At 50.5% G+C, this 24824-nt stretch overlaps 8 protein-coding genes across 8 annotated transcripts; 5 read left to right on the forward strand and 3 right to left on the reverse strand.

Annotated features, from left to right (window-relative positions):
• Positions 1 to 3248: 3248 nt before the first annotated feature.
• A1O9_08800 (uncharacterized protein) lies at positions 3249 to 5533 on the reverse strand (the record flags this gene model as incomplete). The annotated part of the gene is made up of 2 exons (XM_013402282.1): positions 3249 to 3394; positions 3532 to 5533. The coding sequence occupies 2 exons, from the start codon at positions 5531 to 5533 to the stop codon at positions 3249 to 3251; spliced, it is 2148 nt and encodes a 715-aa protein (XP_013257736.1).
• Positions 5534 to 6330: 797 nt separating this feature from the next.
• A1O9_08801 (uncharacterized protein) lies at positions 6331 to 8904 on the reverse strand (the record flags this gene model as incomplete). The annotated part of the gene is made up of 3 exons (XM_013402283.1): positions 6331 to 6647; positions 6705 to 6945; positions 7015 to 8904. 3 exons carry the CDS (start codon positions 8902 to 8904, stop codon positions 6331 to 6333), a joined length of 2448 nt encoding a protein of 815 aa, XP_013257737.1.
• Positions 8905 to 9974: 1070 nt separating this feature from the next.
• A1O9_08802 (uncharacterized protein) lies at positions 9975 to 11046 on the forward strand (the record flags this gene model as incomplete). The annotated part of the gene is made up of 2 exons (XM_013402284.1): positions 9975 to 10134; positions 10205 to 11046. 2 exons carry the CDS (start codon positions 9975 to 9977, stop codon positions 11044 to 11046), a joined length of 1002 nt encoding a protein of 333 aa, XP_013257738.1.
• A 3220-nt stretch (positions 11047 to 14266) lies between these two features.
• Positions 14267 to 15622, forward strand: A1O9_08803 (uncharacterized protein; the record flags this gene model as incomplete). Its single annotated transcript, XM_013402285.1, has 1 exon — positions 14267 to 15622. One exon carries the CDS (start codon positions 14267 to 14269, stop codon positions 15620 to 15622), a length of 1356 nt encoding a protein of 451 aa, XP_013257739.1.
• A 333-nt stretch (positions 15623 to 15955) lies between these two features.
• On the reverse strand, positions 15956 to 16528 carry A1O9_08804 (peroxin-4; the record flags this gene model as incomplete). Its single annotated transcript, XM_013402286.1, has 1 exon — positions 15956 to 16528. The coding sequence occupies one exon, from the start codon at positions 16526 to 16528 to the stop codon at positions 15956 to 15958; it is 573 nt and encodes a 190-aa protein (XP_013257740.1).
• Positions 16529 to 17554: 1026 nt separating this feature from the next.
• On the forward strand, positions 17555 to 18931 carry A1O9_08805 (phosphatidylserine decarboxylase; the record flags this gene model as incomplete). The annotated part of the gene is made up of 2 exons (XM_013402287.1): positions 17555 to 17607; positions 17653 to 18931. 2 exons carry the CDS (start codon positions 17555 to 17557, stop codon positions 18929 to 18931), a joined length of 1332 nt encoding a protein of 443 aa, XP_013257741.1.
• Positions 18932 to 20198: 1267 nt separating this feature from the next.
• Positions 20199 to 21112, forward strand: A1O9_08806 (uncharacterized protein; the record flags this gene model as incomplete). The annotated part of the gene is made up of 4 exons (XM_013402288.1): positions 20199 to 20301; positions 20354 to 20442; positions 20500 to 20896; positions 20955 to 21112. Coding segments are annotated over 4 exons (747 nt in total), but the record flags the coding sequence as incomplete, so codon positions are not given.
• A 976-nt stretch (positions 21113 to 22088) lies between these two features.
• On the forward strand, positions 22089 to 24521 carry A1O9_08807 (uncharacterized protein; the record flags this gene model as incomplete). The annotated part of the gene is made up of 1 exon (XM_013402289.1): positions 22089 to 24521. The coding sequence occupies one exon, from the start codon at positions 22089 to 22091 to the stop codon at positions 24519 to 24521; it is 2433 nt and encodes an 810-aa protein (XP_013257743.1).
• Positions 24522 to 24824: the final 303 nt, after the last annotated feature.

Below are 24824 nucleotides of genomic sequence, written 5' to 3' on the forward strand. Positions count from 1 at the left end.
GCAGGGAAGAAGCAGGACAAGCGGATTTTGTTGATTGATCAACGGCGTGGCTGGTTGACAACAACAACTACAACAACAAAGTCGGAAGAAAGAGTTTCGTGCTCTGGTGGAGAGTTGGTGAACAAGGTTGCGGATAGTGTCCCTGATTGAGATGCCGCAAATTAATATTAATAGGTCGCAAGAGGAATGCTTCTCAAGGCGAGATACAACAACAAAGTAGTTTGTTGCTGAGGCAGACTTTGAATGGGATGACCTGGAAGCTGATGACAGTAATTGGGTAGAAGAAGTGACAGGTGACGCGAGGACAACCGGTGGCCAAGGAAGAGTCAGTGAGACTGGATGAAGACTAGGGAGCCAGGCGAGGGGCGGAAGAAGAAGGAGGAATCTGAGTGAGCAAGAGATCCTCCTGGAATCTGGAGTGGTGGCCGTGGTGAGAGCGGATTCCAGGAAGAAAACCGTGGTTCGCGATATGGAGCAACTGCCAGATGCCAGACAGCAGTGAGAAGTACCAGTAAGAAGTGGTGGCAAGGGAGAGAGCGAAGGAAAGGTTGTTCTCGCCAGTAGCAGCTGTAGCAGCAGCAGCAAGGAGTTATTGGGCGAACAGCTGGTCTGAAGAGAGGATCGACTCTGGCGTCGCTTCGACCCGCTGCATTGCAGAAAGTGTCGTGGACTCGTGGTTCAAACAGCCACTAAAAGAGTGGATGGACAGGCGCGGTAGTGGTAGTGGTAGTGGGAGTCTATACAGAGTAGTGGCAGTGGCAGTGGCAGTGGCAGTGGCAGTGGTGAGGGTGAGGGTGAGGGTGAGGGTGTGGCTGTCCGCTTGTTGTGGTGCGAGGATGGTAGTCCGAGTCGAAATCGTACATACTCCGTACAGCCCATCCACTACTAACAACCTCTCACTACGAGGACTTGTACCACTACCCCAGTAGGGCCTCGTGCGGATGATGGTGGTGTGGCAGCTCAGATTGACAGAATTGACAGAATTGACTGACAGCGCACAAGTCAAAAGCCCAAGTCGAAGTTAAAGCAGAACGGCAAGAGGATCCTGTCTTGGGATCTCGTCGTCCCCGGTTGCTGCTGGCGTTTCATGACCCCAAACCAGCATGGATGGGCGTGGGAGGGTGTGCGCCAAAGTGAGCCCAGGTGCACCCAGGTGACCCCCAGGGCGACCAAAAGAGGAAAAAGTGGGTGTCAAGGCTGGCCGTGGTGGGCCATTCAGCTACCACCCCCATCCAGGGGTCCGCCCACCTAATAGTTTAACTGTAACGGGTCTCATCCCAGCCAAAGTTTCCTCTTTTCCTCTTTTCCTCTTAGCAATCATGGCGATTCTCCGTTCTCCGTTCTCCGTACTTCGCACTGGGCTTAGGGGTTGTCCTTTAGCCATCTTCCCGGCTGTCTTGGTCTAACCGAGGCCAAGGACCACGGCCACCAGCACCCTTCTGGTTAAGGGCGTCACGCCAAGGACTGCGTCGGTATCAACCCTAAAGGCACGCCAGATGGGTACCTGACTGGCAGCGCCTGCAGGCTTCCGGAAGAGCCAGCTGGACGACTTTGTTCTGTGAGACCGCCCATCGTCTCTAAAATACGACAGCATCGTCCGCGTCCCGAAGAATCAAGACAAAGCCCTGGCAATGTGGATGCAGCTGCCAGTGATACGAATCCTATGCCTATAAGGACAGCACTCCGTACTCCCACTCCGTATGGAGCACTCCTCCCAACGCGGCGTTGCATCCTCCGGGTTGGCCATCTACAAGTCTCCGTACTCTACTCCGTCCTTCTAATCTACTCGTCCTCGGTCCACCGTCCCACCAACTCCAAGGAGGTAGGTCCCTGAGAAGGCATCCCACTGGTCTACCCCTGCGCCATGCATCCATTATTCTGCAAGTCATTTTGAGCCTGCGTAGCGGCCGTTAACTTCACCTTGTGTGCTGCTTTGCGAGCACAATCCGTCACTCCTAGTTTCGAGTCGCCCCAGATCCCCTTGGCATGGTGGTTTCGACGAGAGACAGGATGCTGCCTACCATGCGACTCCAAGGTACGGAAGACGGAGGACGGCTAAGGGACTCGTAATCCTAATCCTCCGTCGCTCGCTTGTCAATCAAATACATGGTGAGTCTGACATGCTGGTGCTACTGCGCATGCAGTCAGTATCTTCCGAGCCAGACAAATCCCCGATGCAAGCAGACGGGGATTCTTCGTAGGGCTACGCAGTCGAGTTCGTCATCCTTTCTTGTCAGGCTCATTCATCTCTTGGTTCGGGTCTTCAGCCATGGTCGTCCATTGATGATCGCCAACGCAGCCGCGTGCAGACCGTCAGGGTCCGACTGATGAACTTGTCCGAACCGCCAACCCACCCACCCACCAAGCAAGCCCCGAGATGCGCAAGCTTCGCCACTGGTCCACGGCTATTCGGCCCTCACCGTTCAATCGTATTCCAGCTCTCCCTGATCCAGACCAACTGTGCCTACTGACTCGGTCCACACCATCCGCGACCCCTTCTGCCCACGAACCGGCAGATCCGTGTTTCTCTCCCCAATTGGCTGTCACGTAAAGGATTGAGTTTCTGGCGACGAACCATCAACATGGAATCAGCGAACATTGGGATCAACGAGACCAAAACTCTTTACACCCATCGCTCTGACATTCTAGTCTGCTTCCATCATCTGACTTTTCTTATCCGAGCTTTTGCGCCGCTTGGAAGCTAATCACATGGTGCAATCCTCGCTTACGCCGAACCGGAAATACCATTCCCGAGACTCGACTCTAACTAATTACCTCTAGAGAGAGCGATCTCTAAAGGGCTAGGAAGATTGGATGGTGAGCAGCACGAGAAAGTGGTATTGGTCTTTGTTTCTATTGGTCCATCCATTCAAAAGTACCACTGTCGTGCCCCTAGGCCTGTCTCAGCTCCCATTATCTTTGGTACTGCAGCCTATACCTGATCATCAAAATGGACCCCTCCAATCAGGTTACACAGCTCCGATCGTTCTCTCGGTCATGAAACCCGTCTAGGGATCTGGGCGTGTGGATGGAAAATGTCCTCATTTCCCGCCATGCCGATACGAACCAGTACCACTGATAAGATCCGTTCACTGATTCTACCGCGCCACTGAACTTACTTTGTGAATGGAGTCGTAATCATCCTCGAGTTAGGTAGGGGGGCCGAAGGCCAACACATGCATGCATAACGGAAGAACTTCTGCTTGCGCATGGCCTGACCTCCAAACTCGCAGACTCTCGGCTCAGCTCTACGCTAGCTCGTCCAAACTTGGATATCTGAGATCGGCATTATCCTCCAGAAATTTCATCCATCTCTTCAGGAACGCACTGCCCCTCGAGACCGTCTCGGAATCTCCGATGACGCATAGATGTCGTCTGGGTCTTGTCATTGCAACTGGAATCAATCCAATGTCAGCCTTTCCTTCTGGACTGCATGAAATTAAACACACAACGCGCGGGCAGGATAGCGAAGGCACTCCCTGAGGAGGAAAACCGACAACCCAATATTGAAATCGCGCTTGCGAGACTCACCGTTCAATCTCCTCTTCTCACCCAGGAATCCCACCTCCTTCTCAGCGTTGCTTCTCACCAGACTGACAATCACAGCCTCTTTCTCCCGCCCCTGGAACCCGTCAACGCTTCCCAGCTCGATCGCAGGATACTTCTCCCTCAGCATCGAGCTCAATATCGCCAATTGTGCATTATATGGAGTCACAACGGCAATATCTTCATCTCTGACCCCTGCCGCAACGAGATTCTTGACATGCATCGACACTACCGTTGCTTCCAGTTCATTACTCTTGCTGTCGCCCAGCAGGACTGACTTCTTGACAGGACCACCGTTCGAATCATCTTCAGTTTTCTCAGGAAAATCCCCGCCTTGAGTATCAAAGAAGACCAAAGGTTCAATTGTATCCTCGGTCTTTCGTAATTCGTAGGGGAGGTCTTTCAGTAGTCGCGCCTTGACTGCATCTGCTGCAATCAGCTTCCCGTCGTATAATTCATCGCTAGGAAACCGCATGATTTTCTCGTGCATGCGATACTGCGTATTCAGTAACCTCTTGATCCCAGGTCCGTGCATAGACAACAGCCGATCGAACAATGTCGTCTCCAGAGACCAGGCTTTGGCTGTTTTAAGCTGCTGTTCCGTGACTGTCAATTTCGCCAACTCGTCCTCCAGCCCCTTTAAAGCCTTTTTCCTGTCCTCCTTGTTCTCTTTGTCGTCGGCGCTCTTGATCGTGGGCGGTAGTTGGAGGTGATCTCCAGCCAGAACCAGCTTTCGCACATTACGCCCACCGAAGACAAGCGGGATCCAGCACTGTGGCTCCAGGGCCTGACTAGCCTCGTCGATAACCACGACGTCAAAGTCTTGATCCCGGACCTGGTAGCCACCCGCACCGTGCAAGGTCGAGAGCACGACCTTGCTCCCTCGAACCAGGCCGTCAACACACTTCCCCTCCCGCTCACGGTACTCCTTCCGCAACATCTTCAAATCCGCATACACCGCCCTTCGCTCACGCGCATTCCGCGTCTTGCGGATCGACGCCTGCTTCTCGTCCATCTCCCTACGCACGTCGTTCACAATCCCCGCGGCCTCGCTCGTCCGCGTCAGCAACTCAAGAGAATGGTTCAGCACACCCGGCAGCAACCTCGCGGGATGTCCCAGCCGTACGATCGGCGTCGACGGTGACGCCGCCGCCAGCCGCTCCACGATGTTGTCCACGCTGATGTTACTCGGTCCGCACACCAGCACGCGCAGGTTCCGTGCCAGGAACTGCAAAATCAGTTCGATCAGCGTGTATGTCTTGCCGGTGCCGGGCGGGCCGTGGATGAGGGCGATTTCGGGAGATGAGAGGGCGAAGACGACGGCGTCGCGCTGCGATGCGTTGAGGGTTGGGTCGTGAAATGCGATCTCTTTTACGGAGGTGACGTCGGCGTTTCCGGGCGATGAGAGACCCAGGAGAACGTTTTGTAAGGGGGTGTATGATGCTTCGGGGGCTTTGACGAGCCTGGTCAGGGTCTGATGCATCCGTTTGTAGGTGACGTCGTTGGCGAGCTTGACGATCCATAGTTTCCCGTCAGGAACGCCTTCGACCTCGTCGCCACCGCTCCCAGCACCGTCCTTCCCAAGCGCAACCCAAACGGCCCTCTCGCCGACCCGCGTGACCACGCCCTCGACACCCTTCCCCTTGAGGTCCGTAACCTCTTTCTTCTTCGCCGTCCCCTTCGGCATCTCGCCCACCCTTACGATATCGCCCGTCCGGATCCCATGCTCCGGCAGCTCACCTCTCGAATCCCTCGCGATGACGGCCGAGTCAAGCGCGAGCTCGACTACCGAGCGCCCGCCAAGGCCTGTCTTTAGTGATGATACTGTCAGCGAGAGGATCGCGAGACCGGCGCGCGCGAGTGCCGTTGGTGGAGCCGCGGAGAGGAGCAGCGTGTTCTCGGCGACTTCACTGGCTTGCTCGAGTGACAGGAGGTGCGCGAGGGTCGTGAAGAATGCCGCCGGTGGGAGGGTGGCTGGAGGGGCCATTTATTCGTCTTGATGCGCAGTAGTGGGAATGGATATATCGGGTTTCGGGTTTCCTCACCGCCCCTCTCTCTCTCGCGCTCTCTCTCTCGGTTTTGCCCGGGTACAACAGGCGTTAATGTGTTTGCCCTTCTTTCTGAGTCTGCTTGTCTGAGAACGGGTAAAGATCAAGTCCGTCTCTCCCGTGGCCGTGGTGTGGTGACGTGTAGAGAGAGATAGAGAGAAAGAGCGGTCGAATCAGTCCAACACCACCCAACAGCTAAGGTAAATATGCTCGCTTGGAATCATTTCCAAGACTCATTTACCCATCTTCTTTTTGGTCGAGAATTCTGGTCACTCCCGCAGCTTCACTTTTCAGATCTCAACCTGAGGATTGATTTGATGGTGCCGTTCAAATCTCCCCGCACGGAGAGGAATTTTCGGCGGATTTTCAGCGGCGTCTAGTTGCACGTGAGAGGGACGAGCGAGTCGAGAGAGTCGCTGCTTCTGTGACTTATTCAACGCATCTAACGTTCACTCCAGCATGCGTTTTGGGATTGCGATGGAAACATGGGACAATCTGGCGCCCACATTGATTACTCGTAAGGATTCACAGAATCGGATTAACTAACTTCCGATATCTGACGCAAGCCTTGCCTTGGCATGTCTGACTGGCGCAAGGCTGTGCCTACCAACGCTGGATCTACAGAGAAAGGTAGGCTTTGAGGTTGATGCGGTTGCTGAAGGAAGTGCTGAAAAAGTTTGACCTCGGGTGGAGAGGATTATATTATAAATAGGACTTGTTCTGTCGACAAGCGCTTTTAGACATCTTCCCACAATGATTTCTGCTGTTGGGCTTTCTTTTTCCTCGTCCGGGAGGCTGACGAAGGCGGCTCTTCAACCTCGCCTTTGAAAGATGATATCAAGTCCCTTACCAAACTCGGCCGCGGACCTATGGAGGTCGAGTCAAATGGTATTTCCTCGGCCTTCTCGCTCCGATTACAATCCGTTTCCGCACCCACTATTAGATCATCAGGCTCTTCTCCTTGATTCTCCACTTCGACGTTGTCGTGGTCGTGGCCACCAGAAGCCAAATCGGCAGAATCGTGATCCAGAACTCCGCTAATGATTCTCGAAGCTATCGCATTTCATCAGCTCCAGACTTTGTTCCATTTCAGGTACACCCAAATCTTACCAGATAGGTTGTATCGGTCCAGTCGACGAAGCTTATTCATACAGTCCTGCATCCTGGTCAGTTTCTCCTGAAGGTGTCCACGCTCATTTTTCGTGCTTGTATCTTCTGATGCAATCAGTCCGATAACGTCATCTGCCAGTCTGTCTGCAACGTGTGGCGAGAATATGACTGCTAAAGGCTCCAGAAGACATTTCTCGACAGCGAGGATACTGAAATCATCTACGAATTTTTTTCTCGCGACCTGTCCAGTTTAGCGGGTTGAGCACGTCAGTATTGGTACCCAAAAGCAAGGCCAAGTCTAAACCCATACCTTGTAGTATGCTTGCATACAGTCCACGGCTTCGGAAGCGGCAAAGTGTTCCATATCGGCGTTACTTTTCACTGTTAAAGCATCAATTAAATGGTCCATTCGAAACCACCATTGCCGATGCGCAGATTCTTCATAAGGGTTTTGACTATCAAAGAATTTCTTCAGTCTTTCTGTCATGGATTTACGAAGGTGGTCCGCTCGAGCTTTTTGTACGTTATCAGTGAAGTAGTGATTATACGTAATGGGGTGTCCTGCTTGCTGAGGTTTAAGAAGTTCCTCGGACTTTCGTCTCATAGCTTTCTCAATTTCATCGAGAGCTGGGTTAAGGACGTGGTCTCGAAGCCCAGTGAGGGTAACTTCATCCAGGACGTACCGTAACATTGGCAAGATAGCTCGCTGCACATCTCCAAGCAACTGATCAATACACACTCTCGTAATGGACTCCCACGGCCGGGATTGTAGGTAGAACAGATCGCCGACGATCAGGGGGTTGAAGGTACCAGGAAGTTCCCGCCCACGACTTCGTCGCATACGCTCAATAACCTCGCTAACAAATGAGGAGCGGAGAATCCAGGAGCTGCTAATGTTAGGTGGTTTGTCTTCTTCTTCGTCCTCTACAATTGTTCTTTGCATCCCCTGCCTTTCCAATGTTTCACTGAAATCGGAGAGACGATTTTGGAATATGGCTCGAAGCCTTCTCTGATAACCCTCAACCTCCATCGCATCGCCAAAAAAAGAGTCAATGTAGAACCCGTTAATAGAATCAGCCATTAGAGTAGTGAATTTCTCACTACTATGTAGGAGATAACGCCGTTGGTCGGCTATTGTTTGCCGAGATTCTCCTAGTCTTTCTAGGTTGGTGGCAGTTTCGCGTATGGACTGTTGGGTTTCGGCAATAAGTCCTGGAAGTTCAGAAAGGATATGATCTCTCAAAACAGTACTTAATCTCGGTGTCAGTGAATCAATGCCGACTGAAGAACGTCGCAACGACGCCCATATACCGCTTGCGAAATACTCGAGCTCTTTCTCACGTCGCTGGTCGAGTGAGAAGTGACGTTCTTTGTGGTCTCGATTTCTAAGCGCATGCCAACCGAGCCGGAAAGGTACACGCTTATTCATGGCCAGCTGGAGGAAAGATCTTTCCATGTCAGAGTCTTCAGGGAGGGTATCTGGCTTGGTAATGATGCCCATCGTTCGATTGCCTTTTGGATCGACCTTACGGGTGAAGGCGGTGACTTTTTGCAGTGCTATATCGCTCTTAGCGGAGATGACTGCCAGAATAACACTTCGTTCATTCTGTATATAGGACAGCACTAAAGACTCCACAAAATCAACTCCTTCAGCACTTTGGAATTCGTCATGGGCATGGTAGAGACCTGGGAGATCGACCAAGGTGAGGTGAGGCTGTGTGGGACCTGAGACCTCCACTCGAAGAATGTCCTTTGAAAAAGCATGACCGTCTTGACCTACGCCAATATGTTTTTCAGCTTCATTGACGATAGCTGCAAATTGCCTGAGATCAACCGTTGACGATTTGAATTGTCGGATGCGCGCTTTCTCTGCAACTGGCCGATCTTCGTCTGGATGGATTGACGCGATGACGCTCAAGTTTGGGGACCTTCTTAGAATGAGTTCGGTAGCAAACCGCGTGCAAAGGTTGTCTTTGATTGGGAACCCTAGTCCTGAAATAGCCTCCAGCACAGAGCTCTTGCCAGAAGACTGGTCCCCGCATACGATCAGTTGCGGTAAATTGATATATCTGCCAATGCCTTCCGACCTCAGCTGATCTATGACGTTGAGGATTTCTTCGTGGTCCTTGGACTGGAGCTGCATGACTTGCAACGGTAGCTGATCAGATTTATCGTAATAGTCGGTCGTTTCGACTGCCATTGTCAAGTTGGAAGACTTTGTGGACCTTGTGGATGTCGTAGGAAGTGATGCGGCTCCAAACCTTCTCGGCCATCCTGGAATATATACTGCGTCGAACCTCATCTTGACCGGTGATCTCGATGGAGTGTAATCTCGGTGTGCTAAGCTTGATCATTGCCCTTTCGCAGATTAAGGCTGAGAGCCCCGCGTCATGCATGCCTTTGGACGTGGCTTGTGGCTACTGGCTGTTTCCAGGTCACAACACATGTTCATACATGTAGTCCAGCACTTTGCCAGGCAGCTGGATGCATGGTAGATGCGGGGAGAAGCATATCAGGTCCTGCCTCAGTCGATTTCATCCATTCGGCAGGGAGGACGATTCCTGCAGGGACCCAAATACGTAAAACTTCGGCGTCTGGAAATGCAAATGCCACCCCATGGTGGTGATGCTGTGGCTGTCTGCATATCCCGATCACACCGGTTTCCTCTTTCTAGGTTCTGTAAATGGCCGAGAAGATGGGCTGGTAAATGTTCTGTCAGGGCATTCTCGAACGGACCGTTGTTGAGAGGCCCCAAGCGAGGAATTGCCAGGTATTGTTGAATCGGCTTTGTTGGCGCCGCTAAGCCTCGTTTGCTCATCGCTAAATTGAGGCTTCGAAAAGCAAGGGCCACCTTGAATAACATGTGATCTCTAGAAGTCACAGAGCGGGTCTTGAACCTCTAGCTTCTAGCATGACAAACTTCTCCCTGAGCAAGTTCCTAGCATGAACTGAATGGACTCAAAATCCATCAAGGGGCAAAAGCAAGCCCAAGAAGCTTAAAGGCTACACCAGTTGATTGGTGTGAACTATGCTCGATTGGGCTATATTATACGCCGACGATACACGGCAGGTTTACAACGTCATGAAGCCGCGGACAAATTACCTGGATCTCCCCGGTTGGCCAACACGCCAAATCTACCTGAAATGCCCCATAATCTGGCATAGGACTGATGACTATATATTGTTGCATCGAGAGTCAAGCCTCGACAAAGCGCCTTTTACAGTCTCGACCACTTCTGTAATTAGCCTTCAGTCGCGGCCATCGCCACAATGGCGAGCACAACCTGGACCAAACTTGCCGCGAGCTCCTCACTTCGGCGGTCGTCTCAGACGCTGTGTGTAATTGGAAAGACAGCCTACATCTATGGGGGAGAACTGCGTCCGCGTGAGCCGGTCGATTCAGACGTGTACCAATTTACGCTGAGTCAAGGTAAATTTATCTCAATTTGAACTCCGAGTGGGTTTGCAAGGTCTGCAGGCAGTACTGAAGATTTGGATAGATCAAATTGACCAGGGAGGATCTGTCTCTCGCATAAGTCCAACGTCCTCACCACAACCTAGGGTGGGCTCGGCGTCAACGGCTTTCAATGGGCGACTTTATGTTTTCTCGGGCCGTGGCGGGATAGCTATGGCACCAATTGAAGAGAATGGATCATGGTGGAGCTTTGATCCCAAAGATCAAGCCTGGCATACCATAGTGCCCAAGAATTCTCAGTCACCATTTCCGACTGGCCGCAGCTATCATGCTCTTGCAAATGACGGAGATGATAAAATTTATCTTCACTCAGGTTGCCCCGAGAAAGGTAGATTGGCCGACTTATGGGTGTTTACTGTCACGCATCGAGAGTGGCAGGAGCTTCCTTCAGCCCCTGCACCAGCCAGGGGCGGAGCATCAATTGCATTTACAAACGGCAAATTGTGGCGGATGAATGGATTTGATGGGACAAAGGAGCAGGGGGGCAAACTTGACGTTTTCGATCCTACTGCCAATTCTTGGAGCTCGATTGCCTTTCCTGCCAACGGTCGAGAAGGGCCTGCACCTCGCAGTGTGAGCTGTTTGCTTCCATTGACCGTCCGTGGAAGGAAGTGTCTCTTGACTATGTTGGGAGAAAGCGACCCCAGTAACTTAGGCCATCAAGGTGCCGGAAAGATGCTCGGAGACATTTGGCTTTTTGACATTTCGTCCCAAGCGTGGCGGGAGGTTCTCGTTCAAGGTCCCGACAAGCCATCGCCGAGAGGTTGGTTTGCGGCCGATGTTCTCGATGAATCGAATATTCTGATCCAAGGGGGTCTATCAGCGTCAAATGATAGGCTGGACGATCTGTGGCTGTTGCAGCTCTAATTCTCACAAAAACAACCATTTATCATTTTGACGATCGACGAGGGCATCTTTTGACAGGGTGTGCGGGGAGGAGAGCATATGGAAGGGCAACAATGTTGTACATACTATCCAGCAGGACACACTGTTGCATCCGTACGAGAAGCTAGCGCACATGCCGTTGTGAGGTATAGTTCTTTCGCTCCCAACTATTTCTCTATGAGGGAAGGAGGCAGACGAATGCATTTGATCTATCTGATAGGTTTGAGACCTTGAGTCGCCATAGGCGGAAGGAAATTATTGTTGACGCATAAGAATGGAGCTCGAAAGCATTCTGCCAGGCTGCTACTACCGCCGAGAATGCCGCGCTAGCCTCAGACTCAACATCATGGACGGGATATCAACGGGTGCTTTTGTTGGAAAGACATGCTGCTGCAGGAAGGGCGAACGGATATATTTAGAAATGTACGACTGCTAAAGCAGATAGCTTCCAACCGCAGAATTTTATCACCCTCTTGTCCAAAGATCAGTAGTCCACGTGCCTGCCTCCGCTTCCGTAATTCGGCCCAGATTGCTAACGCTCGAGGGCGAAATGTTAAGCGAGCGTCGTGCATCTATAAACGGGCGAGCTACTATGTCTTAGACCCCAACCTCTTAGTATAAACTACATCGCCCGTCACAGCATAGTATTCTACAGCCTCTTCCTATACAAGGATACGACGCTTGGACAATCGATTATCTGTAAACTTTCTTTAATGGTTGACTGTCCTTTGTAGAAGCAATAGATGGCCATGTATATATTCTCTCCTCCAGATATCTTAGGCTCCACCCTTAGACTTCCTCTATAACTTACTCCATGTAACTCAGCTTGCATTTCCTCTTCAGTTGACTGGCTTCAATCTGGCATTATCTTGATACAAGCCCTCTTCTCGAATTCAGAGCTCGTTCAACTCTGTTCACATTCTGCGTATAAACGATGGCCACTAGCGGTCAAGCTCATACCTGGCTTCTGAGTCAAGAGGCAGCCAATACTGTATGGCAAGAACTTAGAAACATGTGGACAACATCACCCGTCCGACAGCAGCTAATTGAACAATTAACAACCGTAATCAACGTACGACACCAAAATGGGCTTCGGATCTGGCATGCTATCTTCATTGGACCTGGCCTACTGCCGACAGAAGACAGATCGCTTACCCCTGCCGCTTTCCTTTGCCAGGTCTTCCTGTTTAGCGACTTGATATCAATTTTCGGTGTGTCTCCTACATGCAGTGTTCAGCGCCTTGTTCTCGCTAACGTAGTATTTAGGCTCCCTACATTCATTGCCCGAAATCCATCTCTTCGACCTACCTTACAACAATGAATTCGTGACGTATTTGATAAGTCGTCTTGGAGTCGATCCCCTCATCCAAAACCACGATATAAGCCAGCTCGGGACTATCCTTAACCAGGACAGTCAGAGAACCTTGGTCGTCGACACGAGGCGTAATTTTCCTGCCGGATTCCTTTCAGTGTGTCGTCCAGTACTGGAAGCAGAGCCGGGTATCCTTCTAGTGTCGTATCTGATGCTTGCTAGAACCAATCCCAACACCGTGGTTGGCCAGGTCGACACGGCCTATGTCGCCGAAAACCAATACATACGCGCTTTTCAGTCGCAACGAACCCCTTTCGAATTAAGGGGCCGTCCTCTGGTTCCCTCCGTCTTCAGGGAGAGGCCTTATAACCCTCTTCGATCGATGGTCAATTCCCTCTTCCATCAAGCTTGGCCAAACTTTGCTCTTTATGCGAGCACCGGTGCTAGACAGAATTCTGCAGACGCTCAATCTACGCAAGGGAATTCTGGAGGACCAGGACCAGGCTCGGGGTTTGGACCTACACGACCGACCACTGGAGCAACACCCCTTCAACAACAGCCTCAGCAGCCACCACAGTCTGAGCAATCGCAGTCACAACCCTTAGGTCCAGGGCCAGGTTCACAGAATTCTCAATCTCAATTAATGAAACGATTTGGTAGGAAAGGCTCGCAGCCACAAGGAGGACTAGATACCGGCAATGATGCCCGCACTCGACGATTTTTCCCTTATAAGTAGGACGCCAGTTCCATGAATTCGCAAGCTGCTGAGTCGGACCACGGTTGGTCGAGTCATTACACTGCTTGAACGAGACGATGGTGAACCGGTACCTTCTTCAAAAGCCTGCAACACCAAGGACTGACTGAAGTGTACGGAGAAATGAGGGTCAGATAGTGGACCTAATGAAAGATGTATGAACGATCTCCAGAGGCGGGCCCGTCCAGAATAGCTTCTGGTTCAGTGAGCAGTATCTCCTTGCAAAAAGGTGACATTGATTGCTGCATCCTCCATCAATAAGGTTTTTAGAAAACCCCATAACCAGCCTTGAACCATGTCATTTCATACATTATCCATGGCTCTACCAGAACGGTTACACTATACCCGTGCTCAGCCTTGTCAAACAGTTTCGTCAGACAAACTCGATACGAGCGTATAATTTGACTGAATCCGATGTAATCCCATCGACACATCCCTCAAACTTGGTTTCCAAAAGTTCAACCACCAGTTCCGAGCATCGGCGTTCCTTAATGTCCTCCAGATGATGACTATTTCGACAAGATAATCCCTTGCGATGCTTAGTCCCTTGAGTGCTCGGTGATTATTCCTTCAGCAGCACCCCATGACGCGGCAAATACGTCGTAGCCACTCGGGCTGCAAGCCGTGTCGCAGACGCAGTAAGAGAGTTAGTATCCTACCTAGATGGGCTTCTGGGCCGGGTTCCTTACAACTTCTGACTTTAATAGTGCGATGAGACGAAGCCAATCTGTCACGCATGTACCCGTCTGTCACTTGAATGCGTGTACGGAGTCGACTTTACTTTTCGTAACGTCAACGGGTGTCAAGCCAGAAGAGTCGCAAGCAAGAACTCTACGCAGCCTTGTCTGACCAGGGGTTCAGAGCTCTCTGCCCCGTCGAGCCCGCCACGAGTTGACATTCCAACCCGCACTCAACTTCGTACTCGTGCTCGTACTCTCAAGGCGCTGGACTCGGCCACTTCCAGGCTGCCTAAAGCTGTCCCCACCATTGATGATCTGGATCTCGTGTATTTCCAGCACTTTGAGAGACATATGCGCGACATCCTTCCAGCCCCTTTTCTGAATTTTGCCAACGGCGTTAGCAACAATTCATGTTTGCGATTTGCAGTGCTTTGTCTATCGGCGTCAAATCTTTCAATGCTAGATAGCCGTGTGCAGCATCGCTACCTTTCGAAGGACAGAAGAAGATCGGTCTACAGCCCGGTGGTGAATCGGGCGCACCATAACCTTGCGCAAAGATATTATCGACTCGCCTCTGAGCATTGCCAACTCGCGGAGTCATACGATACTCAGCATGAAGGCCCATCGCTGCTTGTAGCGAGAATCCTCCTAGCATACTATCACCACGCGTCAACAAATCACCTTGAATTTCGGAAAGCGGTATGGGAAACGGTTGGATTTGTCTCGCAGAATGCGACTAGAATTCAGCAGTGGCAAGGAGGCCAGGAAGCAGTGCAACTGTGGCACCGCCTATGCACCTCCCATCGACCCGCAAAGCCACCCTCAATGCCACTGGAAGGCGAAGGGCCGAGCATATTTGGACCCAATTTAGACCTTCCAAATATCACCGGCGATTTATACCTGAGCTGCAGAATAGGGATCAGCACAGATGATCTCGTCTATGACATCTTGATTCGAACAATTGAGATTCGCTCGCGGATCGTGGTCTTTCGCTGCACCGCCGGTGTCTTCAATATCTCCGAGGGATCAAGTGAGCTAGGCGGTCTCGCTCACGCTTTGCTGAATAAACTGACCGGGAGATCTGGCGAGCCGGGCGAGCATGATGAATCCCAGGCGGGATTCGTCAAGGGTTCTCATCTGCATGGGCTTTTGGAAACTCAGACCGAGAGGTTGAAAGTATGGAAGTCGAGGATAGCATCGCTGCATCTGCCGGCCAACTCGCTCTTCTTCAACGCCCCTGGTGAGGACACGCCACCGCAGGCCTTTGACTTTGAGAATGCCAGGAACTTAAGCCATCGAGATGCTATGAACGCTTTGTATTACCTTCTCTGCGTAATCATGATCCAAGAGATCAAAGAGGCCCAGCAGCCACGTCAGCCACGTCAGCCACCGTCCGATACCACTGCAAATTTGGCGCACAACTTTTGTCAAATCGTGGAAGGGATAGATCACACCATCTCCAACACTTCCGACGTGTACACTCTCAGCGTTGTGGAAGTATTGCTCCAGCTGGTCTACTCGTTTCAGTCCGAATCTATCTTCCACTATGTCCTGGATGTTATCTGGCCTCGCATAGAGGCCCGTGGCCGAGGCTACGAACACTCCCACTATCCCACGCACCTGGCGAAACGAATCATTGCACAGCTGGCAGATGAGTGGGCACGCGGTCGCACAGTCTCTTTCGCTCAGCCTGCCGTGGCCGAAGATGTCTCGAAATTGAAACTTCTGGACCTTGATACTCCGGTGGGTTTGGTCGTCTATGGGCACGATTGGGATCGTAAATGCTTCGTTGAGAAGATTCCGCTCCTGTGACAGACAGAAGGTGCCCTGGAGTATCAGATCACGATGACTTCAAAAGTGTTTCTCTTAACATGTACGTTGACAACCACAATGCCAAGAACCGGATTGTAAACAGACGTGCTTCCAACAAGAATGTTTCAGATATCGCAGAAGATGAATTTCTGGTCGGATCGTTCCTCATGATAAATACTGTAGTTCAACGCGAAACACCGGCCCGCTGTGCATTATAACGCGTATCAGCCTCATACCAACACACAAGTAGAAGCAACAAGGCCTCTGCCTGCTTGCTTGGCCTTCCTCCCATCCACTCTTTAAGATTCCCCTTTATTTCCTTGGGTAATACCCTCAATACTGCTCTCCTAGCTTACCACCTGTACCAGGGCGCCGCTCACTGATCCATCCAGCCTTTCCCTCGCCAGCCCACCTTTTCTCAGCAGTCCAGAACCTCACGAGACCTTCTGCACCGATCGCATCTCCCTCTCTATACAGATTCGCAATGTCGACGTTCAGCGGACTGTCCAAGCCAGGAGAGGTCAACAGCTGCTGGATAGCGCTAACGGTAGTGCTGAGGTTATAAGCGGCAGTCCAGTGCTCGCCAGACAGCAGCGTCAAGCAGATCTCGCCTGTCGAGAAGTGCACATTGGGGTGGCATATCGGCGTGATGAATGAGACTTTCGGCGGGGCAAGGGGATAGTTGGGTGGCACAGAGATGGAGAGAAGCCACAGGCCGCCGTGGTAGGGCGATGCAGAGTCGCGTGGTCCTCGCAGCACTGCCTCCCATTGGAAAAGGTCTTCGTCGCTGGCTGGGCCCAAGTGTAGCACGCTGTCTGGCGGTGAGGTCTGAAGGTCTTGGATCTCGTGTGTGAGACGCTTCAGCGCGTTCTTGCCGCTCCGTGAGGATTTCTCTGACGAGGACATCTTGATTGAGGGAGGGGGTGGTGACGAGGAGGGCTGCTTGGGTTGCGAGTCGGCGCGAGAGCGGGATTTGGTGGATGGCGAGGGTTTGGCGTTGGGTAGGAATGGCATCAATGCAAGCTCAGCAAGGAAGTGGAGACATGTGTTCTTTGTTTGCCTGTATGTTGAGGTGAAGCGAAGGGAGATTGTCGTCAAACCGTGACTGTAGCTGAAGCTGAAGTTGGAGGTGCAATTGTTCACTTGTTTGTTTTCCCTGGCCTCGCCAGCCTCTTCCCAGGTCCCTTCAGCCTCGGCCGGAAATGGTGAGTGCTGACCTAAGCAACCCTTAAGGAGCAAGACCAAGAGCGCCCCGAATCTTCAGGCGAGTCGTGCCTGCACCTTTGACAGAATGATGCGGGGAAGGCACCCGTCGCGACGAGCAGTAGGCTCTGGGCGCGCCTAAAGGACGCCACTAGATACTTCAGCTATAGTTATGTTTATAATAAATGGAAGCTCCCCAAGTACTCATAGTTTAGGCACACCCTCGCAGCTTTTAGGCGAACCCCTATACTAGCCTACTGCCCCAGGAGAGTCGTTGGACTCTCTGGTCTCTGATAAGTTCATGGTAGTTGCTTCGGAGGAGTACAGCATGTTCAACCAGGCACTTCCCTTTCACATACGTCTATGTCACGGCTCAAGTCCAAAAAGGCTGTAGACAATTGAACAGATCAACTGACAGAGATGAGGAACTGAAGAATGAGGCTTGAATCATAGGATGAGTACGGCTTAGGTTTCTTACGACGATGAACGGCTAACATGGGCAAGCTAGGTATTTCTGGAGGCGAGCTGCTGGCAAGTCAGGCCTAGATAAAGAGAAGCGTATACCCGGGCTCGCCGGAAAATGGCTGTGACGTGGAAACCACATCTCTTGCTTGTGACGTCTTCACAGAACTTTATTCTTTAAATCTCGACTTTTAAACATGCTGTATTTCAGTACATCCTGCTGAGTCCGATTCACGACGGTAAACCCATTTACCTGTGATAATCATGATGCTTGCAGACGCCAGCCCTATGAACGTGCCAGAAGAATATCGAGTGCATAGGTGAGTCTACTCATCTCCAAAAGGTATCTGACTGAGACCATATAGAGTGGGGCAGTGGATGCCCAAAGACCATCGCGTTCACAAGGAATGGCTCGACGGCATTATTGACCACGTTTACAACGAACCGCGGGAGTTGGTTCCTGTTTTGAAGGAGTTCAAGCATATGATTGAAAACAACACACGTATTTTCTTGCTTTTTTCTGAGATGTTCAGTCAGATTCCCAAAAAGAAGCCATATATCAATGATCCAACCGGCCACCACCAAATCAGGGACCACGATCATATGCTGAAAGTCCTCAATTATATTCTAACTACAGCTCCGAGTTGGAACGACAAGTCCCATCGTGTTGGCCTAGTTGGCTTACCTATCAACGCCATCTTCGATTGGCCGATGGGCACAACATCCGGCTTTGCAGTCTTCCTCGACCCCGACGTGAACCAGATGCTCAAGAAAGTCCTCGACGTCTGGGGCCAATTCCTCACATCCGAAGAATCAGCCTACGTGTTGGATAACGCGGACTACGGCTGGTTTGGAGAAGATGGTGTGAAAAGCCTTACTTCTGTTGGAAATGCTGGTGAATCATCTCACAGGTTCGAAGACATGTTTGATTGTGATCCATCCAAGCCGCGCTTTGGATTCAAGTCATGGGACGAATTCTTCACCCGCACCTTTCGCGAAGGTATCCGGCCCGTCGCTAGTCCAGAAGATGACAATATTATTGCCAACTGCTGTGAGTCCCTTCCGTTCAAGGTAGCGAGTGACGTCAGATTCCGCGACAAGTTCTGGCTAAAAGGACAGCCTTACTCCCTTTACGATATGCTTGCTCAAGATGAACTGGCGGAGCAGTTTGTTGGTGGTACTGTCTACCAAGCCTTTCTCTCCGCGCTTAGCTATCACCGCTGGCACTCACCAGTGAGCGGTAAGGTGGTTAAATCCTACACTGTACAGGGGACGTACTTTTCTGAGCCCATGTTCGAAGACTTCACGGAAAACAAAGGCGCATCGATGGAAGGCGAGACAATTTCCCAGGGGTATTTGACTGCAGTTGCAACACGATCTATTATCTTCATTGAGGCAGACAACCCGGCTATTGGACTGATGTGCTTTCTCGGGATCGGTATGGCAGAAGTCTCAACATGCGATACGACAGTCAGACAGGGCCAGCATTTGAAGAAGGGTGACCAGCTGGGCATGTTTCACTTTGGCGGTAGCACACATTGTTTGTTGTTTGGGAAGGGTGTCCAAGTTGAAGGCTTTCCTAGTCCAGGCCAAAGAAAACACAACGTCCCTGTGCGGAGCAAGTTGGCCGTTGTGCAGGTATAAGGCTTGAAGTCGACCGGCCAGGAAATAAGCACGAATATCGAGGTCTTGCGGTAAGCCAAGAGCTACAGCAGGACACCAAGTACCTAACTCACAAGCTACCAAGATAAGCCTCAGCTGCAGCCCGAAACAATACCCATAAGTCATAAAAGCATCTTAGAGGGCTCTCATCGTACACTGACCATGCCCTATCCGACACCACCACGCCCCAATGGCGAAGGATACCCTAATTGACAAGCTAGCGCTGTTCACACCATGCTCAGCTGCACTGATTGGGTTGCACACATCCGCAGTCCACACATTCGCAGTGTTGTACTTTTCTGCAACCATAGATGGACAACCAGTAAAAACGCTGCCAAAATCCCATACAAAGTTCTTGATACGGTAGCTACTTCATAGTGTGACTTCAGTTTGTCGTGCATGTCGAAAATAGACTGGTCTTCTGATCTATATCCGTATCTTCGTCAGGGGACAACTTCACTCCTCAGCTGGCGAGCTCCGTCACTGTACGACCAGCCCTTCACCTGGACTTTCACTTCATGAGGAATGACATCGCGCTCACGGAGCTAGAGAATGGCAAATGAGACGGAAAATCCTTGGATAGACATGCCGTCCTCAATTGTGTCGTTATGTTTGCCGGTCTGAGCGCTGTAAAAGAGATGTTGTTCTCTTTGCATCGGAGACCTCGACGGCGCACCCAAGGCTCGGATTTAGCAGAGCTACTTATACGTTACGTCCTTGCTCAAATATACTCCAGTATCACTGCTCGAAGTGGAAAGCCGTGGATTTTGGCTGGCGGTTTCTATTTGACTTGCCAACACTTTCTCAGACATGGTTATGAGTACAGCTCTGCGAAATTGTATCCCGGGTGCTCGCCAAGCATCTCAACTGCCCTAGTCTTTTTGGCCCTCGTCTTTTTGGATGGACAAGACTTCCACTGAAGGAAGCCTCTCGCCTCTCGCCTCTCTATATCTTGCGTGCTTGTTATTCTTCATGCTTGTTTGTTAGTCGCCAGAGGGAAAGTACAAAAGATCTCTCTGCTGAAAGTTGATGTCACGCAATTCAGGTTTCTGGGACTTGTACGACAGAATGATGTCAAAGTGATGTAACCTGTGGGTTTCAAAAAATGCTGTTCAACATCCTCACCAAAAAAAACCAAAAAAACTTGAGAGTTTCCAATACCAGATTTAACAAAACTATGGGATCAAAGGCTCTTTCTCAAAGGTTCGTTAATGAGACAAATGGAACAGAAGGATGCGGCGCCTTCAATGACAATAAAAGAGGGGTGGTGACATCGATAACTTCGGTGCCCGTCACCATTGAGAGACAGCCTTTTATGCAGCAAAAGGATGACGGGACGTTGCTCTCTCCTGGTTTGTATACTGCCCCAGCTTCCTCGGGATGGATGCTTACACCTCTCTTAAGGGACGCCTCGCGCCAATATCGCTCCCTCTCTAGAAGAACCAAGCGGTACAGTGGATGACGAATGGGCTGCCCGTCATCAGCATCAAACTGTAAGCGGATATTAACACCCCTCTATCTAGGCGTTCAAACCTAATTTACCGACTCAGGTTTTGCAACAACACTGCGACTTCTTCGACGTGGATCGAGATGGAATCATATGGCCTCGTGACACATTTGTAGGGTTCCATAAACTTGGTTTTGGGATCCTCCTATCTCTATTAGCAGTCTTCATTATCCACGCGAACTTTTCGTACCCAACATTGCCCGCCTGGATTCCAGACCCCTTTTTTCGCATCTACGTTGTCAATATCCATAAAGCAAAACATGGTAGCGATAGCGGTAGCTACGATACAGAAGGAAGATTTGTCCCTCAGAGGTTTGAAGATATATTCTCTAAATACGCTGATGGAGAAGATGGTCTCAGTATCTGGAATGTCTTGAAGCTCCTGAAGGGTCAGAGACTGATAGCGGATCCCATAGGCTGGGGAGGCGCTTTCTTCGAATGTACGTTTTATTGTACGACATAAATACGGCAGAGTCCGGCGTTACTGACATCTCTTAGGGTTGGCTACCTATATTATGCTGTGGCCAGAGGATGGACTGATGAGAAAAGAGGATATTCGCCGGATCTACGACGGTAGCATTTTCTATACAATTGCGGCTCGGCGGGCGAAGAATAAGCCAGCCTCGAGCGGTGATATTAGTCATGACAGGAAACGCGTGAAACAAGTCTGAAGGTATATGTTACCTGTAGATTAGGTCAAAAGAGCATAATGGCTCAAGAAGTGATAGACTGGAGTGAAACGAAGCCTGACAGCAGTCGAAGAATAGCGACGAACTTTTCATTAGCCGTGAGGGCGCGATTTAGATCCGATTCATCCGATTCACATAAACCACTACTATATAAATCTCTATATGATTGATTGAATCTCGTCTAATATATCTAGATAAGACGACCTAGGTATCTATAATTAAATTTTCAAGGATAATTCTAATTGGATTTCGGCTTCATGCAAGTTAGACGAACCCAAATACTAGACCGATCGTTAGAAAAGCAGTGTACTAAAGTTTATATTATAGGAAGGATAAAGGAAGGGAGTATAGATATTCCTTATTATCGAAACCGTATGAAAATGACTCGAGAGTGGCCTCCCAGATGCGATCAACACCCCGAAATTTCCGCGCTAGCAAGACGCCGAAGGAGAGTGGCGGTTTCAGGGACGAGCTGCCCCGCATTGATCGAAAAGAATGATAATGGCCATGGTCTAAAGCTGTGGAATAAATATCAATCCTCAGGGTAGATAGGGCATTGGAGGGATGTTGCGGCTTTGTATTCAAGAAGGACTGACATCACACAACCGGTACACGTGCTGTCAACTACTGTGTCCCACCACCCCTGTTCCCTCTGACGTATTTGCTTGTTGAGCCTTGATTTGAAAGGACACTGGACAAACTAATAGCACAGGGCTTCAGTGTCATTGCATCAGGACTGTCATCCCGAAGTTTGGATGAGGTAATGGTGTGGCAATGTTAACTATTGCTTTGCACTTTTCACTTTTTGCTGTTTTCCTTAGGTATCCTTCCTGCCTTATTGACTGTGCAAGCTACCCAGATACCCAATATAACTTGTTTCTTGCGTCCTTTGTCATCGCGCAGAATCATAGTCGATTGGAACCGCTTTATATCTCCTTGTATTATGCCAGGCGAAGCAATCTGTCACCCTAATCCTGAGCCCGCGCCGTCTAATGTCCCTGAACATGTCTATGATTTGCTGGTTAAACTTGAAAAGGGCGATCTGGACGATAGCACCAATGAGGCAATGCTCAAATATAGGCGGGTAGCTAATTACATTGCTGCGGCCATGATATTTCTGCAAGACAATGTCCTTCTCCAACGAGGTCTAAGATTTGACGACATCAAGCCCAGGTTGCTAGGCCACTGGGGAACATGTCCTGGGCTAACGCTGGTCTATTCACATCTCAACCTCCTCATCGAGAAGTACGACTTGGATATGATTTATGTTGTTGGTCCTGGACATGGAGCACCATCGATCCTGGCCAATCTCTGGCTGGAAGGCTCCCTTGCTAAATTCTACCCTCATTACTCGCGAGACGCCAGGGGCCTCCACAATCTGGTATCCAGCTTCAGCACAACTGGAGGATTTCCCAGCCACATCAATGCTGAAACCCCTGGGTCTATTCATGAAGGTGGTGAACTTGGTTATGCCCTAGCGGTCAGTTTTGGTGCTGTCATGGACCAACCCGATCTGATCGTGACGTGTATCGTTGGGGATGGTGAGTGCGAAACTGGGCCAACATCTGCCGCTTGGCATGGGTACAAATACATAGATCCAGCAGAATCAGGTGCAGTGTTACCAATTGTTCATGTAAATGGTTTCAAAATCAGCGAGAGAACAATTTATGGATGTATGGACGACAAGGAAATGGCTGCCCTGTTCACCGGCTATGGCTACCAACCAAGAGTGGTAGACGACCTCGACGATATCGACGCCGATCTCTCAAATTCAATGGAATGGGCTCTTTCAGAGATAAAGAATATTCAAACGGCTGCAAGATCTGGAAATCCCATCATGAAACCGCGTTGGCCAGTTTTGATCTTGCGAACTCCGAAAGGCTGGTCTGGGCCGAAGAAGGTCCACGGTCAGGTTGTTGAAGGCTCCTACAGGGCCCATCAAGTGCCGTTAATGGCAGCCAAGACCGATCTTGAAGAGCTCAAAATTCTTCAAGCATGGCTTGAGTCTTACAAACCCAGGGAGCTCTTCAAAGACGATGGAGACATTATCGATGAAATCAAATCAATCATTCCTAAAAATCCTGAACGGCGCCTTGGTCAGAAAAAGCACTGTTACGATGTCTACAAAGGTCTGAGGCCGATAGACTGGGGCAAATTTGCCGTCAAAAAGGGCACCTTAGAAAGCAGTATGAAGACTGTGGGCAAGCTTCTCGAGCAGGTGGTGAAAGAGAACCCCAATACCTTCCGCATATTCTCCCCGGATGAATTTGAGTCTAACAAACTCAACTCTGTGCTCAACTCCACAAACCGAAATTTTCAATGGGATCAATTTAGTAACGCGCGTGGCGGACGACTCATCGAGACACTCTCTGAGCACCAATGTCAAGGCTGGATGCAAGGCTATACCCTCACCGGTCGCACAGCCCTATTCCCCAGTTATGAATCCTTCCTGGGAATCATACACACAATGATGGTTCAATATGCGAAGTTCGGCAAGATGGCGCGCGAGATGAGTTGGCGCAAGAATATTGCAAGTGTCAACTACCTCGAAACATCAACCTGGACTAGGCAAGAGCATAATGGGTTCTCCCATCAAAACCCAAGCTTTATCGGAGCAGTACTGAACCTCAAACCAGACGCTGCGAGGGTTTACCTGCCTCCTGACGCCAACACCTTCCTCTCAACAATGGCGCATTGTTTGCAATCAAAAAACTATGTCAACCTAATGGTTGGGTCCAAACAGCCTTCGGCCGTGTTTCTCTCTGCCGAGGAAGCCGAGAATCACTGCCGCTCGGGCGCGTCCGTTTGGAAATTCGTATCAACAGACGAGGGACTCGATCCGGATGTTGTTCTCGTCGGCATCGGCGCGGAGCTGACCTTCGAAGTCATCGCCGCCGCGGATTTGCTCCGGAAAATGACACCCGACCTCCGTGTGCGCGTTGTCAACGTTTCGGACCTGATGATCCTGGGAGCGTCTAGCAGCCACCCACACGCTTTGACGGATGAATCTTTTGACGCAATTTTCACCTCCCAAGTCCCCATCCACTTCAACTACCACGGGTATGCGAACGAGCTGAAGGGACTGCTGTTCGGTAGACCCAATATGCATCGTGTGACTATCGCGAGCTATAAGGAAGAAGGTTCTACAACGACACCATTCAATATGATGCTTTTGAATGAGACGAGTAGGTATCACGTTGCAATCAATGCAATCAAGGGCGCGGCAAAACGCAACGAGATTGTCAGGCTGCATTTGCATGAGGTTACGAGTGAATTGACTAGTCAGATATCCAAGACGCAGAAATTTATTGTGGAGGAGAAGACTGGCAAGTACAAATCAGATGTGTCTTATGCCACAGGCAAGTTACAATGCTGACGTTGGCTTTTGCACGCAGATCCGCAATACCTTGACGATATCGTCCGGGCTTATGATCGATAGCGGCTCGCGGAGGAGATTGATAGTATGAGGCGACATGTAACCTCAGTACTCTAGACTATTGTCGCATGGGGACGCCGATCGATCAATCCTATGCCGTGGTGAGGGGGGTCCGGTCCTCACCAATGGAACCCATCTGCAGACGGCCATCTTTTCATAAACACATGTCAGTAACGGGGTCAGACGTGAGAACTTAAAGGACCCACTGCGCAATGGCAAGATTCACTATTTTCTGACCTCTCA

Source organism: Exophiala aquamarina, assembly GCF_000709125.1.
Source record: "Exophiala aquamarina CBS 119918 chromosome Unknown aczIA-supercont1.8, whole genome shotgun sequence".
Classification (NCBI taxonomy): Eukaryota; Fungi; Ascomycota; class Eurotiomycetes; order Chaetothyriales; family Herpotrichiellaceae; genus Exophiala; species Exophiala aquamarina.